At 50.8% G+C, this 13,848-nt stretch overlaps 1 protein-coding gene across 1 annotated transcript in view; it reads left to right on the top strand.

Moving 5' to 3' along the window:
* The window catches only part of LOC143794439 (uncharacterized), a 72,041-nt gene extending 59,381 nt beyond the window's left edge, over positions 1-12,660 (top strand). The window contains exons 5-6 of the mRNA XM_077280962.1: positions 11,066-11,289; positions 11,748-12,660. Coding sequence (XP_077137077.1) covers positions 11,066-11,289; positions 11,748-12,660 — 1,137 coding nt within the window. The remainder of the gene's footprint in view (positions 1-11,065; positions 11,290-11,747) is intronic.
* Positions 12,661-13,848: the final 1,188 nt, after the last annotated feature.

Raw genomic sequence — 13,848 nt, 5'->3', positions numbered from 1 at the left:
AATCCCTCCTACCTCCTCCAACCTCCTCCTCCTCCACCTGTCCCTGGGCTCCAACACCGCCAGTTGCCGTCCAGAAGTGCTGTACGCACAGTCAACAGTCCCTCCTCTGTTATTGGGGTTCAGTAACGTCAGCTGTTCCCCTGCTGTGTGTGTGGCAATCCCTCCTACCTCCTCCAACCTCCTCCTCCTCCACCTGTCCCTGGGCTCCAACACCGCCAGTTGCCGTCCAGAAGTGCTGTACGCACAGTCAACAGTCCCTCCTCTGTTATTGGGGTTCAGTAACGTCAGCTGTTCCCCTGCTGTGTGTGTGGCAATCCCTCCTACCTCCTCCAACCTCCTCCTCCTCCACCTGTCCCTGGGCTCCAACACCGCCAGTTGCCGTCCAGAAGTGCTGTACGCACAGTCAACAGTCCCTCCTCTGTTATTGGGGTTCAGTAACGTCAGCTGTTCCCCTGCTGTGTGTGTGGCAATCCCTCCTACCTCCTCCAACCTCCTCCTCCTCCACCTGTCCCTGGGCTCCAACACCGCCAGTTGCCGTCCAGAAGTGCTGTACGCACAGTCAACAGTCCCTCCTCTGTTATTGGGGTTCAGTAACGTCAGCTGTTCCCCTGCTGTGTGTGTGGCAATCCCTCCTACCTCCTCCAACCTCCTCCTCCTCCACCTGTCCCTGGGCTCCAACACCGCCAGTTGCCGTCCAGAAGTGCTGTACGCACAGTCAACAGTCGCTCCTCTGTTATTGGGGTTCAGTAACGTCAGCTGTTCCCCTGCTGTGTGTGTGGCAATCCCTCCTACCTCCTCCAACCTCCTCCTCCTCCACCTGTCCCTGGGCTCCAACACCGCCAGTTGCCGTCCAGAAGTGCTGTACGCACAGTCAACAGTCCCTCCTCTGTTATTGGGGTTCAGTAACGTCAGCTGTTCCCCTGCTGTGTGTGTGGCAATCCCTCCTACCTCCTCCAACCTCCTCCTCCTCCACCTGTCCCTGGGCTCCAACACCGCCAGTTGCCGTCCAGAAGTGCTGTACGCACAGTCAACAGTCCCTCCTCTGTTATTGGGGTTCAGTAACGTCAGCTGTTCCCCTGCTGTGTGTGTGGCAATCCCTCCTACCTCCTCCAACCTCCTCCAACCTCCTCCTCCTCCACCTGTCCCTGGGCTCCAACACCGCCAGTTGCCGTCCAGAAGTGCTGTACGCACAGAGCCAAACACCTCGCCAATGTGTTAGTGGGGTTCAGCACCGCCAGCTGTTCCCCTGCTGTGTATACGGCAACGTGTACTGCGACCGCCACGCAGTCACAACAAGTTTACTTTAAGGGAACCTGTCCCCCCCCCCCCCCCCCCCCAGGCGTTTGTTACTGAAGGAGCCACCTTGTGCAGCAGTAATGATGCAAAGGGAAAAAGTGCCTCTTTTCGTGGTGCTCCTTGCACATGCGGAACCTAACAGTTATGAAATGTGTCCCATCACAGCGTAAAACCGTCCGGTAGGTGGAACTTTCCTTTGTCGTGTGACGCAGCACAGCCATCATTTTTACCCCCTTGGCGCCGTGCGCCGCCTCCTCAGCGTTGTTTGAATCTGTCCCGGAGCCTGCGCTGTTAGGTTAGCCCTTGGCCATGCACACATTTTGCGCTGCCCGTCTTCTGACATCATTTGGTGTCAGGCTGGCTGCGCCTGTGCGGGTGCGCTGGCCGAGATCCCGCCTCGCAGTGTCGTCTAATGTAATCCCACCGCGGGCCTGTGATCCGTGCCCGTGCGCAGTGCATATCCTCGCCTCTCACTCCCCTCCCTACGGCTTCTTCAGACTGTGCGATGTCAGCTGGTCCCTAATAGCATGCCACGGCCGTGACACCGCACAGTCTGAAAAAGCCGTAGGGAGGGGAGTGAGAGGCGAGGATATGCACTGCGCACGGGCACGGATCACAGGCCCGCGGTGGGATTACATTAGACGACACTGCGAGGCGGGATCTCGGCCAGCGCACCCGCACAGGCGCAGCCAGCCTGACACCAAATGATGTCAGAAGACGGGCAGCGCAAAATGTGTGCATGGCCAAGGGCTAACCTAACAGCGCAGGCTCCGGGACAGATTCAAACAACGCTGAGGAGGCGGCGCACGGCGCCAAGGGGGTAAAAATGATGGCTGTGCTGCGTCACACGACAAAGGAAAGTTCCACCTACCGGACGGTTTTACGCTGTGAGGGGACACATTTCATAACTGTTAGGTTCCGCATGTGCAAGGACCATAATTAAAAGAGCTAAGTTTACCTTTTCCAGCATTAGTGCTGTACACAATGGCTCTTTCAGCTACAAACGCCTGGGGGGGGGGTTAAAGGTTTCCTTTCAACTTGCTCGAGTGCAGGCTTCGGCCTACACTCCGCTCCCCCTGCTCCTCCTGCTGACCCTGGGCTCTAACACCGCCAGTTGGGGCCCGGTACTGCTAGCTGCACAGAGAAAAACACCAGCCAATGTGTCAGTGGGGTTCAGCACTGCCAGCTGTTCCCCTGCTGTGCAGCCGGCATCGTGTCCTGCAAAAGCCACGCAGACACAAGAACTGAAATTGAAGGGAACCTGTCCCCCCTCCCCCAGGCGTTTTTACGTTATCCAGCCACCTTGTACAGCGGTAATGCTGCATGTGTGCAAGGTGGCTCAGAAACGTATTCTCCTCGCACATGTGGAACTGAAAACACGTCTGCAATGTGTCCTCTGTGTGACCATTTAACCGTCCCGGTGGTGTGACTTTCCTTTGTAATGACACGCTGCAACCCCCTTGGTAGCGCTGCCCGTCTTCTGGCATCATTGTTTGGCTGGCTGCGCCTCTGCGGCCGCCCTGACCCACACAACGCCCCTCGGTGTCTTATTTATTGGGACTGCGAGGGTGTGATTGATGGGCAGGATCAGTGCATCAGTTCGCCTGTCCCTCCTCTCCTTCCGCCTTCTTCGGACTGTGCGGCTTCATGGCCGTGGCATGCGATAAGGGATCAGATGACGCCGCACAGTCTGAAGCGGGTGTAAGGACCCGAGTGTGAGAGGCCAACATATGTGCTGCGCCAGGCCCTGAATCCCAGCCCCGCAGTGTTTTTACAATGTTAAGACACTGCGGGGCTGGGATTCATGGTCATCGCGAACCGCACCGGCCGACATTAAATGATGTCAGAAGATGGGCAGCGCTAACAGCGCTAGGCCAGGGGATAACACGACAGCGCAGACTCCTGTACAGCAAATAACAACGCTCAGGAGGCTGCACCCAGCACCAAGGTGGGATTCTTGACATCTGTGCTGCGTCTCATTACAAAGGGAACTCGCGCCTCCAACACAGTTTGACTGTATAAAGGGCTAAATGTTATACGTGTTTCATTCAGCGTGTGCAAGGAGCGAAATTAAAAGAGCAACCTTTGACTTGTGCAGCACTACTGCTGCATAAGCTGTGGCTCTTCTACTTTCTAACCCCTGAGGGGGGGTTAAAGGTTACCTTTGAAATTGGTTCAAGTAGGCTTCGGCCTACACTCTGCTCCCCCTGCAGAGCCCGGGCTCCAACACCGCTAGTTGCTGTCCGGAAGTGCTGGCTGCACAGAGCCAAACACCTCGCCAATGTGTCAGTGGGGTCCAGCACCGCCAGCTGTTCCCCTGCTGTGTAGCCGGCAACGTGTCCTGCGACCGCCACGCAGACACAACAGACCCAAAGCTGCCGCCAGTGCAGGCTTCGGCCTACACTCCCCTCCCCCTGCTCCTGCTCCTCCTCCTCCTGCTGACCCTGGGCTCTAACAAACCGCCAGTTGGGGCCCAGATGTGCTAGCTGCACAGAGAAAAACACCAGCCAATGTGTCAGTGGGGTCCAGCACCGCCAGCTGTTCCCCTGCTGTGCAGCCGGCAACGTGTCCTGCAAAAGCCACGCAGACACAAGAACTGAAATTGAAGGGAACCTGTCCCCCCTCCCCCAGGCGTTTTTACGTTATCCAGCCACCTTGTACAGCGGTAATGCTGCATGTGTGCAAGGTGGCTCAGAAACGTATTCTCCTCGCACATGTGGAACTGAAAACACGTCTGCAATGTGTCCTCTGTGTGACCATTTAACCGTCCCGGTGGTGTGACTTTCCTTTGTAATGACACGCTGCAACCCCCTTGGTAGCGCTGCCCGTCTTCTGGCATCATTGTTTGGCTGGCTGCGCCTCTGCGGCCGCCCTGACCCACACAACGCCCCTCGGTGTCTTATTTATTGGGACTGCGAGGGTGTGATTGATGGGCAGGATCAGTGCATCAGTTCGCCTGTCCCTCCTCTCCTTCCGCCTTCTTCGGACTGTGCGGCTTCATGGCCGTGGCATGCGATAAGGGATCAGATGACGCCGCACAGTCTGAAGCGGGTGTAAGGACCCGAGTGTGAGAGGCCAACATATGTGCTGCGCCAGGCCCTGAATCCCAGCCCCGCAGTGTTTTTACAATGTTAAGACACTGCGGGGCTGGGATTCATGGTCATCGCGAACCGCACCGGCCGACATTAAATGATGTCAGAAGATGGGCAGCGCTAACAGCGCTAGGCCAGGGGATAACACGACAGCGCAGACTCCTGTACAGCAAATAACAACGCTCAGGAGGCTGCACCCAGCACCAAGGTGGGATTCTTGACATCTGTGCTGCGTCTCATTACAAAGGGAACTCGCGCCTCCAACACAGTTTGACTGTATAAAGGGCTAAATGTTATACGTGTTTCATTCAGCGTGTGCAAGGAGCGAAATTAAAAGAGCAACCTTTGACTTGTGCAGCACTACTGCTGCATAAGCTGTGGCTCTTCTACTTTCTAACCCCTGAGGGGGGGTTAAAGGTTACCTTTGAAATTGGTTCAAGTAGGCTTCGGCCTACACTCTGCTCCCCCCTGCAGAGCCCGGGCTCCAACACCGCTAGTTGCTGTCCGGAAGTGCTGGCTGCACAGAGCCAAACACCTCGCCAATGTGTCAGTGGGGTCCAGCACCGCCAGCTGTTCCCCTGCTGTGTAGCCGGCAACGTGTCCTGCGACCGCCACGCAGACACAACAGACCCAAAGCTGCCGCCAGTGCAGGCTTCGGCCTACACTCCCCTCCCCCTGCTCCTGCTCCTCCTCCTCCTGCTGACCCTGGGCTCTAACAAACCGCCAGTTGGGGCCCAGATGTGCTAGCTGCACAGAGAAAAACACCAGCCAATGTGTCAGTGGGGTCCAGCACCGCCAGCTGTTCCCCTGCTGTGCAGCCGGCAACGTGTCCTGCAAAAGCCACGCAGACACAAGAACTGAAATTGAAGGGAACCTGTCCCCCCTCCCCCAGGCGTTTTTACGTTATCCAGCCACCTTGTACAGCGGTAATGCTGCATGTGTGCAAGGTGGCTCAGAAACGTATTCTCCTCGCACATGTGGAACTGAAAACACGTCTGCAATGTGTCCTCTGTGTGACCATTTAACCGTCCCGGTGGTGTGACTTTCCTTTGTAATGACACGCTGCAACCCCCTTGGTAGCGCTGCCCGTCTTCTGGCATCATTGTTTGGCTGGCTGCGCCTCTGCGGCCGCCCTGACCCACACAACGCCCCTCGGTGTCTTATTTATTGGGACTGCGAGGGTGTGATTGATGGGCAGGATCAGTGCATCAGTTCGCCTGTCCCTCCTCTCCTTCCGCCTTCTTCGGACTGTGCGGCTTCATGGCCGTGGCATGCGATAAGGGATCAGATGACGCCGCACAGTCTGAAGCGGGTGTAAGGACCCGAGTGTGAGAGGCCAACATATGTGCTGCGCCAGGCCCTGAATCCCAGCCCCGCAGTGTTTTTACAATGTTAAGACACTGCGGGGCTGGGATTCATGGTCATCGCGAACCGCACCGGCCGACATTAAATGATGTCAGAAGATGGGCAGCGCTAACAGCGCTAGGCCAGGGGATAACACGACAGCGCAGACTCCTGTACAGCAAATAACAACGCTCAGGAGGCTGCACCCAGCACCAAGGTGGGATTCTTGACATCTGTGCTGCGTCTCATTACAAAGGGAACTCGCGCCTCCAACACAGTTTGACTGTATAAAGGGCTAAATGTTATACGTGTTTCATTCAGCGTGTGCAAGGAGCGAAATTAAAAGAGCAACCTTTGACTTGTGCAGCACTACTGCTGCATAAGCTGTGGCTCTTCTACTTTCTAACCCCTGAGGGGGGGTTAAAGGTTACCTTTGAAATTGGTTCAAGTAGGCTTCGGCCTACACTCTGCTCCCCCTGCAGAGCCCGGGCTCCAACACCGCTAGTTGCTGTCCGGAAGTGCTGGCTGCACAGAGCCAATCACCTCGCCAATGTGTCAGTGGGGTCCAGCACCGCCAGCTGTTCCCCTGCTGTGTAGCCGGCAACGTGTCCTGCGACCGCCACGCAGACACAACAGACCCAAAGCTGCCGCCAGTGCAGGCTTCGGCCTACACTCCCCTCCCCCTGCTCCTGCTCCTCCTCCTCCTGCTGACCCTGGGCTCTAACAAACCGCCAGTTGGGGCCCAGATGTGCTAGCTGCACAGAGAAAAACACCAGCCAATGTGTCAGTGGGGTCCAGCACCGCCAGCTGTTCCCCTGCTGTGCAGCCGGCAACGTGTCCTGCAAAAGCCACGCAGACACAAGAACTGAAATTGAAGGGAACCTGTCCCCCCTCCCCCAGGCGTTTTTACGTTATCCAGCCACCTTGTACAGCGGTAATGCTGCATGTGTGCAAGGTGGCTCAGAAACGTATTCTCCTCGCACATGTGGAACTGAAAACACGTCTGCAATGTGTCCTCTGTGTGACCATTTAACCGTCCCGGTGGTGTGACTTTCCTTTGTAATGACACGCTGCAACCCCCTTGGTAGCGCTGCCCGTCTTCTGGCATCATTGTTTGGCTGGCTGCGCCTCTGCGGCCGCCCTGACCCACACAACGCCCCTCGGTGTCTTATTTATTGGGACTGCGAGGGTGTGATTGATGGGCAGGATCAGTGCATCAGTTCGCCTGTCCCTCCTCTCCTTCCGCCTTCTTCGGACTGTGCGGCTTCATGGCCGTGGCATGCGATAAGGGATCAGATGACGCCGCACAGTCTGAAGCGGGTGTAAGGACCCGAGTGTGAGAGGCCAACATATGTGCTGCGCCAGGCCCTGAATCCCAGCCCCGCAGTGTTTTTACAATGTTAAGACACTGCGGGGCTGGGATTCATGGTCATCGCGAACCGCACCGGCCGACATTAAATGATGTCAGAAGATGGGCAGCGCTAACAGCGCTAGGCCAGGGGATAACACGACAGCGCAGACTCCTGTACAGCAAATAACAACGCTCAGGAGGCTGCACCCAGCACCAAGGTGGGATTCTTGACATCTGTGCTGCGTCTCATTACAAAGGGAACTCGCGCCTCCAACACAGTTTGACTGTATAAAGGGCTAAATGTTATACGTGTTTCATTCAGCGTGTGCAAGGAGTGAAATTAAAAGAGCAACCTTTGACTTGTGCAGCACTACTGCTGCATAAGCTGTGGCTCTTCTACTTTCTAACCCCTGAGGGGGGGTTAAAGGTTACCTTTGAAATTGGTTCAAGTAGGCTTCGGCCTACACTCTGCTCCCCCTGCAGAGCCCGGGCTCCAACACCGCTAGTTGCTGTCCGGAAGTGCTGGCTGCACAGAGCCAAACACCTCGCCAATGTGTCAGTGGGGTCCAGCACCGCCAGCTGTTCCCCTGCTGTGTAGCTGGCAACGTGTCCTGCGACCGCCACGCAGACACAACAGACCCAAAGCTGCCGCCAGTGCAGGCTTCGGCCTACACTCCCCTCCCCCTGCTCCTGCTCCTCCTCCTCCTGCTGACCCTGGGCTCTAACAAACCGCCAGTTGGGGCCCAGATGTGCTAGCTGCACAGAGAAAAACACCAGCCAATGTGTCAGTGGGGTCTAGCACCGCCAGCTGTTCCCCTGCTGTGCAGCCGGCAACGTGTCCTGCAAAAGCCACGCAGACACTTGCTCTTGGACCTTCTGCTCCCCATCCTGGTTCCAGTACCGTCAGCTGGTTCCGGGCAGAGCCTTTGGCTTAGGTGCCTCCCTTTGGTATCCGAGTTCCACCAACGTCAGGTGGTCCTTGGTAGTGCTTTCAGGCACGGGTACCTCCTGCTTAGTAACCGGGTTCCAGTAACGTCAGCTGGTCCTCGGTAGTTCCATTGGCTCTTGGACCTTCGGCTACCCATCCGGGTTCCAGCACCGTCAGCTGGTTCTCGGCAGTGTCTTTTGCTCTTGTACCTTCTGCTCCCCATCCTGGTTCCAGTACCGTCAGCTGGTTCCGGGCAGAGCCTTTGGCTTAGGTGCCTCCCTCTGGGTATCTGAGTTCCACCAACGTCAGGTGGTCCTTGGTAGTGCTTTCAGCACAGGTACCTCCTGCTTAGTAACCGGGTTCCAGTAACGTCAGCTGGTCCTCGGTAGTTCCATTGGCTCTTGGACCTTCGGGTAGCCATCCGAGTTCCAGTTCCATCAGCTGGTTCTCGGCATTTTCTCAGCCTTCTTGTACCTTCTGCTACATTTCCAAGTTCAAGAGACTAAACACGATGACCCGGAAGACCACCCCTAAGATGACGACGACACCAGAGACGACAACCACCGTGATGACGACGACCCTGGAGACGATGACCCTGAAGACCACCCCGATGACGACGACCCCGGAGACCACCCCGATGACGACGACCCCGGAGACGACGACCCTGGAGACGACGACGACCTGGAAGACCGAGAAGCAGAAGAACAAGAGGCTGCAGAACAAAGAGCAGAAGGACATTAAGCATAACACAAAATATCAGAGCAAAAAATATTATGTAAATTATAAGCAGAAGAAGACTAAGCAGTGTATGGGGGTGAGTCCGTTCCTCCTCGTGGTGCCCCTGGATAAAGCCTGATGCTGCAGGCCAAACTGAACGCGGACAAATGTAACTGTTTTGTGACAGGCAGAACGGAAGGTGTAATCTTCAAACTTTTATAGATAACAACTACGGGAATGCCTGTCACAAATAAGAATATGATGAAGAAGTAGAATATGATGAAGATAATAGTAAACTAAAAACAATATGAACAATGTAACCCAAAAAATAATAGGTAGAAGATGAAGAAGAAGATGAATAAGGTGAAGAAGTTGATGTCAAAGAAGCTGATGATGAGGATAATTAAGAAGAAAGCGTGGGAGAAGTAAAAAAAAAGGTGAAGGGCGTGGAAGCAGTGAAACATCAATATCTGACATTAAAAAAAAAATTAACATAGTCAAATTCTTTCTAACGCCGAACGTCATAAAAAAAAACGCAAAATCCTGCTATTCTATTACATTGGGCTAAACCTCTGTGCCTTTAATATCTCCGCCACGTCCCCCAATACATCCTACATTATTCTTAGTTGTTTTCCTTCATGTAGAATGAACCTACAAGTGTATAAAGGGTTTCTTTTAATTCCGATATTTTCGTCCCATTGACTTGTATTGGTATCGGGTATCGGTATCGGATTGGATCCGATATTTTGCCGGTATCGGCCGATACTTTCCGATACCGATACTTTCAAGTATCGGACGGTATCGCTCAACACTAAATACCACACCAATAGATAGTAAAGTAGGAATATACAAGTCAGTTGCCCAAGACTAAAATGGCTCAGGTGGAAGAACCTAAACATCCCTCACATGCCCGTAATTAATGTCCCTACCTTGCTGCGTAGATTGGCTCCCTAACTTGATTGCAATGTGGCACTCCCGCACACAGATGGCTGGCCCTGCATCAACCTGGTAAAGTTCTATACTAACGATTGCCCACAATGAACAATGTTCACTTCACCAAGATGTCACTCAGAAAATTAACTATATCCTTGCATGTGAAGATAGATAAATTGCAAACCAACACGAGGGTAAAGTCTCAAGCAAAAACATTCATTAAAAGTTTTCAGCACAGCACTGGTGTTTACAAATTACCCAATGGGTCACTCAATTCACATGGGACATGGGATGGGAATACATTGTAAAAGCTCATGGTTAGTGAGCCCCAAACAAAAAATGAAAAAGGCAAACAAAACTTTAAGGGTATGTGTCCACGTTCAGGATTGCTTCAGGATTTGGTCAGGATTTTATGCAGGTAAAATCCTGACCAAATCTGCAACTGAGGTCACTGGCAGGTCACCTGCGTTTTTCATGCGTTTTTTTATGCGTTTTTTGATGCGTTTTTCAGGCGTTTTTTCCGCATGCGTTTTTTATGCATTTTCCCATTGTCTGCGTTTTTTTGTAAGTTGCAATAAAGCTTATTGAAAGGTGCCTTCTGGGAAGGAAGTAAAAAAAGGGCTTTCCTGTTTGCAAATACATTTTTTGCTGCAATGCCTCTAGTTTTATTGCCAAACCAAAGAATCAGAATTATCTACTTATTATTATTATGAGGCTGAATATGCTACAAACGGTAAGTATATATTAACCCCTTAATGACTAATATATTAACCCCATAATGACTGTGTATATTTTTTCAGTTTTCTGTTTTCGCTCCACTTCTTTCCAGAGCCATAATTTTTTTTTTTTTTTTTAATATGGCCATGTGAGGGACAGTTGTCCTTAATGACATCATTGTTTTTGCCATGGTATTGCTATGAGCGCGGACAACATGGTTACAAGGAGACCTCTTGTTTTTATGCCAAAGCACTGATGACCCCCCATCAGGTGACAGTGGTCAGTGGTATGCGTTGCTGCCCGTCTGCTGGAAGCGCCATTTAATTGACACCAGTCAGCTTTTGACTGTGGCATTTTACTAGTGAATAGGTGCGGGTGGCTCGTGATTCCACTTGCGCCGATTGCGGGCACATGGCAAATGATGAAAACATTGGACATGTCCTGGATTTGATGCAGGCTCACCGCCGGAGCACACATCAAAGCGGGGGTACTGCCATTGGATGTACTATACCGTGCGATGATATATATATATTTTTGGGGGGGACATTTTAATCTTACCATATATATATTTTTTTCTTTCTTTAAGCAGCAATGAGCATGACGAAGGCACCGCTTCTGGGTTCACCCCCTCCTTGAGGAGCGTGCAGAAAAGGGTCACTTTATCAATCTGTACGGTGATTTGCGCAGGTCTGTATTTTTTTGGGGGGTGGGTTTTCCCACAATTATTATTTTTTAATTTATGTTATTTTCACATTGTTATGCAGATATCCAGAAAAGTTTCAGTCATTTTGCCGGATTCCCATCAATTGCTTTGATGATTTGTTACAAATTCTTCGTCCACATTTAACCCTTCAAGACACAGTGATGAGGCAGGCTATCTGTGCTGAGGAAAGGCTGCTCATCACCTTGCGGTAACTTTTTAAAATAGTTTTACTACATTTAGTCTCACCATTCCAGTCCACACAACAACAATGCACCCTGTGATTGTTTGCAGCGGTCATGTGATGTCAGTATTGCTTTATTAGTTCATTAGTTCATCACTACTGAAGCTACCGCCCCACCAACACCGGAGCTCCTGCAACCCCAACCTACTGACTCCTTCCCCATAATCCTGCAGAATGCAAGGGCAGGGTCCTCGCCCCTCTGTATCAGTCTGTCATTGTAAGTTTGTCTACTGTAAGTGATATCTGTAACTTGTATGTAACCCCTTCTCATGTACAGCACCATGGAATCAATGGTGCTATATAAATAATAATAATAATAATTAGTTTTCCAATAAGAACCCGCACTAATACCACCTTGCCGATGCTAGCAATCAGTTATGATATTAATGGTTGCTAATTAACCCTTTTTTTTTGTGTCGTTTCAGATTTTTGGCCACAGGAGAGAGCTTTGCATACCTGCATCTTCAATTTAGAGTTGGAAAGTCAACCATTTCTAAAATTGTTGGAAGCACATGCGATGTTATCTGGCAGAAATTGCAGCCCATAGTGATGCCTTCCCCAACCGAGGAGACTTGGCGTCAGGTCGCAGCAGGCTTTCACACTGTTGCCAACTTCCTGAACTGCATAGGTGCAGTTGATGGAAAGCATGTAAGAGTGATTCAGCCACCACGGTCCGGATCTGTCTTCTACAATTATAAAAAATATTTCTCGGTGATCCTGATGGCGGTGGCTGACGCACATTACAAGTTTGTGGCCATCGATGTTGGTGCCTATGGCAGAACGGGGGACTCCCCGGTGTTGAGAACTTCTCAGATTGGACTGCAAATTCTCCGAGATGGCATTACGCTCCCAGCCCCTCAACCTCTTCCAGGGACCACACATCCAGTCCCTTTTGTGATGGTATCAGATGAGGCTTTTCCACTTATGACAAACCTGCTGCGCCCATATCCACGAAGGGGACTGAATGCCCAGAAGAGGATTTTTAACTTTAGGCTGAGCCGGACACGAGGAGTTGTGGAATGCACCTTTAGAATCATGGTTAGTCAGTGGAGGATCTTAAATACTGCCATACAGTTGGATATTAGGACAGTTGATTCTGTTGTGAAAGCTTGCTGTGTTCTTCACAATTATGTTAGGGACTACAGTCCTGAAGTAGATGTGGAGACACTGTATGAACCTTTTGATACAGCAATCAACTGGGGTCCTGCAGGTCCCAACATGAGTGGTTTGCGTGTTCGAGAAACTTTTGCTGATTATTTCATGAGTACCGAGGGTGCCGTGCCATGGCAATACTCCTGTGTTGGTGGTGCGCAGCCTCAACAGCAAACATCCACTTGACAGGAGACATCACCAGGGTTCTGTAGTCGGATTCTGACTGATGTAGTCGGAGTCGGTGACCATTGTGGCTTATTCTGAGTTGGAGTTGGAGTCTGTGTCATGCTAATTTAGGAGTCGGTCGTTTGCCTTTACAACTCCACAGTCATGGGCATCACAGACATAAGTCTTCAGGAACAAAATAAAGAATGATCCTATTTTTGATTTATATGGTATACTTGTCCTGTTATGTTATGTAAAAATAAATCTTTGAAATACTATGTGGTTTTGTTATCTTTTGTTAACGTTCACAAAAATTGACAGGATTATGACTCTCTCTCTATATTATATTTTTCAAGATGGTGGTTAAGAGTCATATGTAATAAATAGTTGACCCTTTTTACAATATATTAATTTTTCCCCATGAACGATAATGGTACCTATAGGTATACCATACAAAAAATTTATGGTCCAGACAATTAAGCATTTGCTAAATTGCTAAAGCATTGAACAAGTTTTTCACCTGTGAACCATTCTCAATCATATAAATTTTTGCTAATGTAATATGTTTTTAAGTTATAAAGTACATGTTGTGTTTTTAATTTTCTTTCCCTTTTAGTTTAATTACACAAATTTTGGGGCAATTTTACAGACCGTAATAGCAATCTAGGCCGGTTTGGATTCTCTCGCATCAACACCTGGTGCCTCCGCTGCCACTGTGCCCTCAGTGTGTAACATAGTAACATAGTAACATAGTTATTAAGGTTGAAGGAAGACTTTAAGTCCATCTAGGTCAACCCATAGCCTAACATGCCCTAACATGTTGATCCAGGGGAAGGCAAAAAAAACCCATGTGGTAAGAGTAAGCTCCATCATGGGGAAAAAAATTCCTTCCCGACCCCACATACGGCAATCAGACTAGTTCCCTGGATCAACGCCTTATCAAGGAATCTAATATATATACCCTGTAATATTATACTTTTCCAGAAAGGTATCCAGTCCCCTCTTAAATTGAAGCAATGAGTCACTCATTACAACATCATACAGCAGAGAGTTCCATAGTCTCACTGCTCTAACTGTAAAGAATCCGCGTCTGTTATTATGCTTAAACCTTTTTTCCTCCAGACGTAGAGGATGCCCCCTTGTCCCTGTCACCAGTCTATGATTAAAAAGATCATCAGAAAGGTCTTTGTACTGTCCCCTCATATATTT

Source organism: Ranitomeya variabilis, chromosome 1 (genome assembly GCF_051348905.1).
Source record: "Ranitomeya variabilis isolate aRanVar5 chromosome 1, aRanVar5.hap1, whole genome shotgun sequence".
Classification (NCBI taxonomy): Eukaryota; Metazoa; Chordata; class Amphibia; order Anura; family Dendrobatidae; genus Ranitomeya; species Ranitomeya variabilis.
This window is presented reverse-complemented; position numbering and strand designations above follow the sequence as displayed.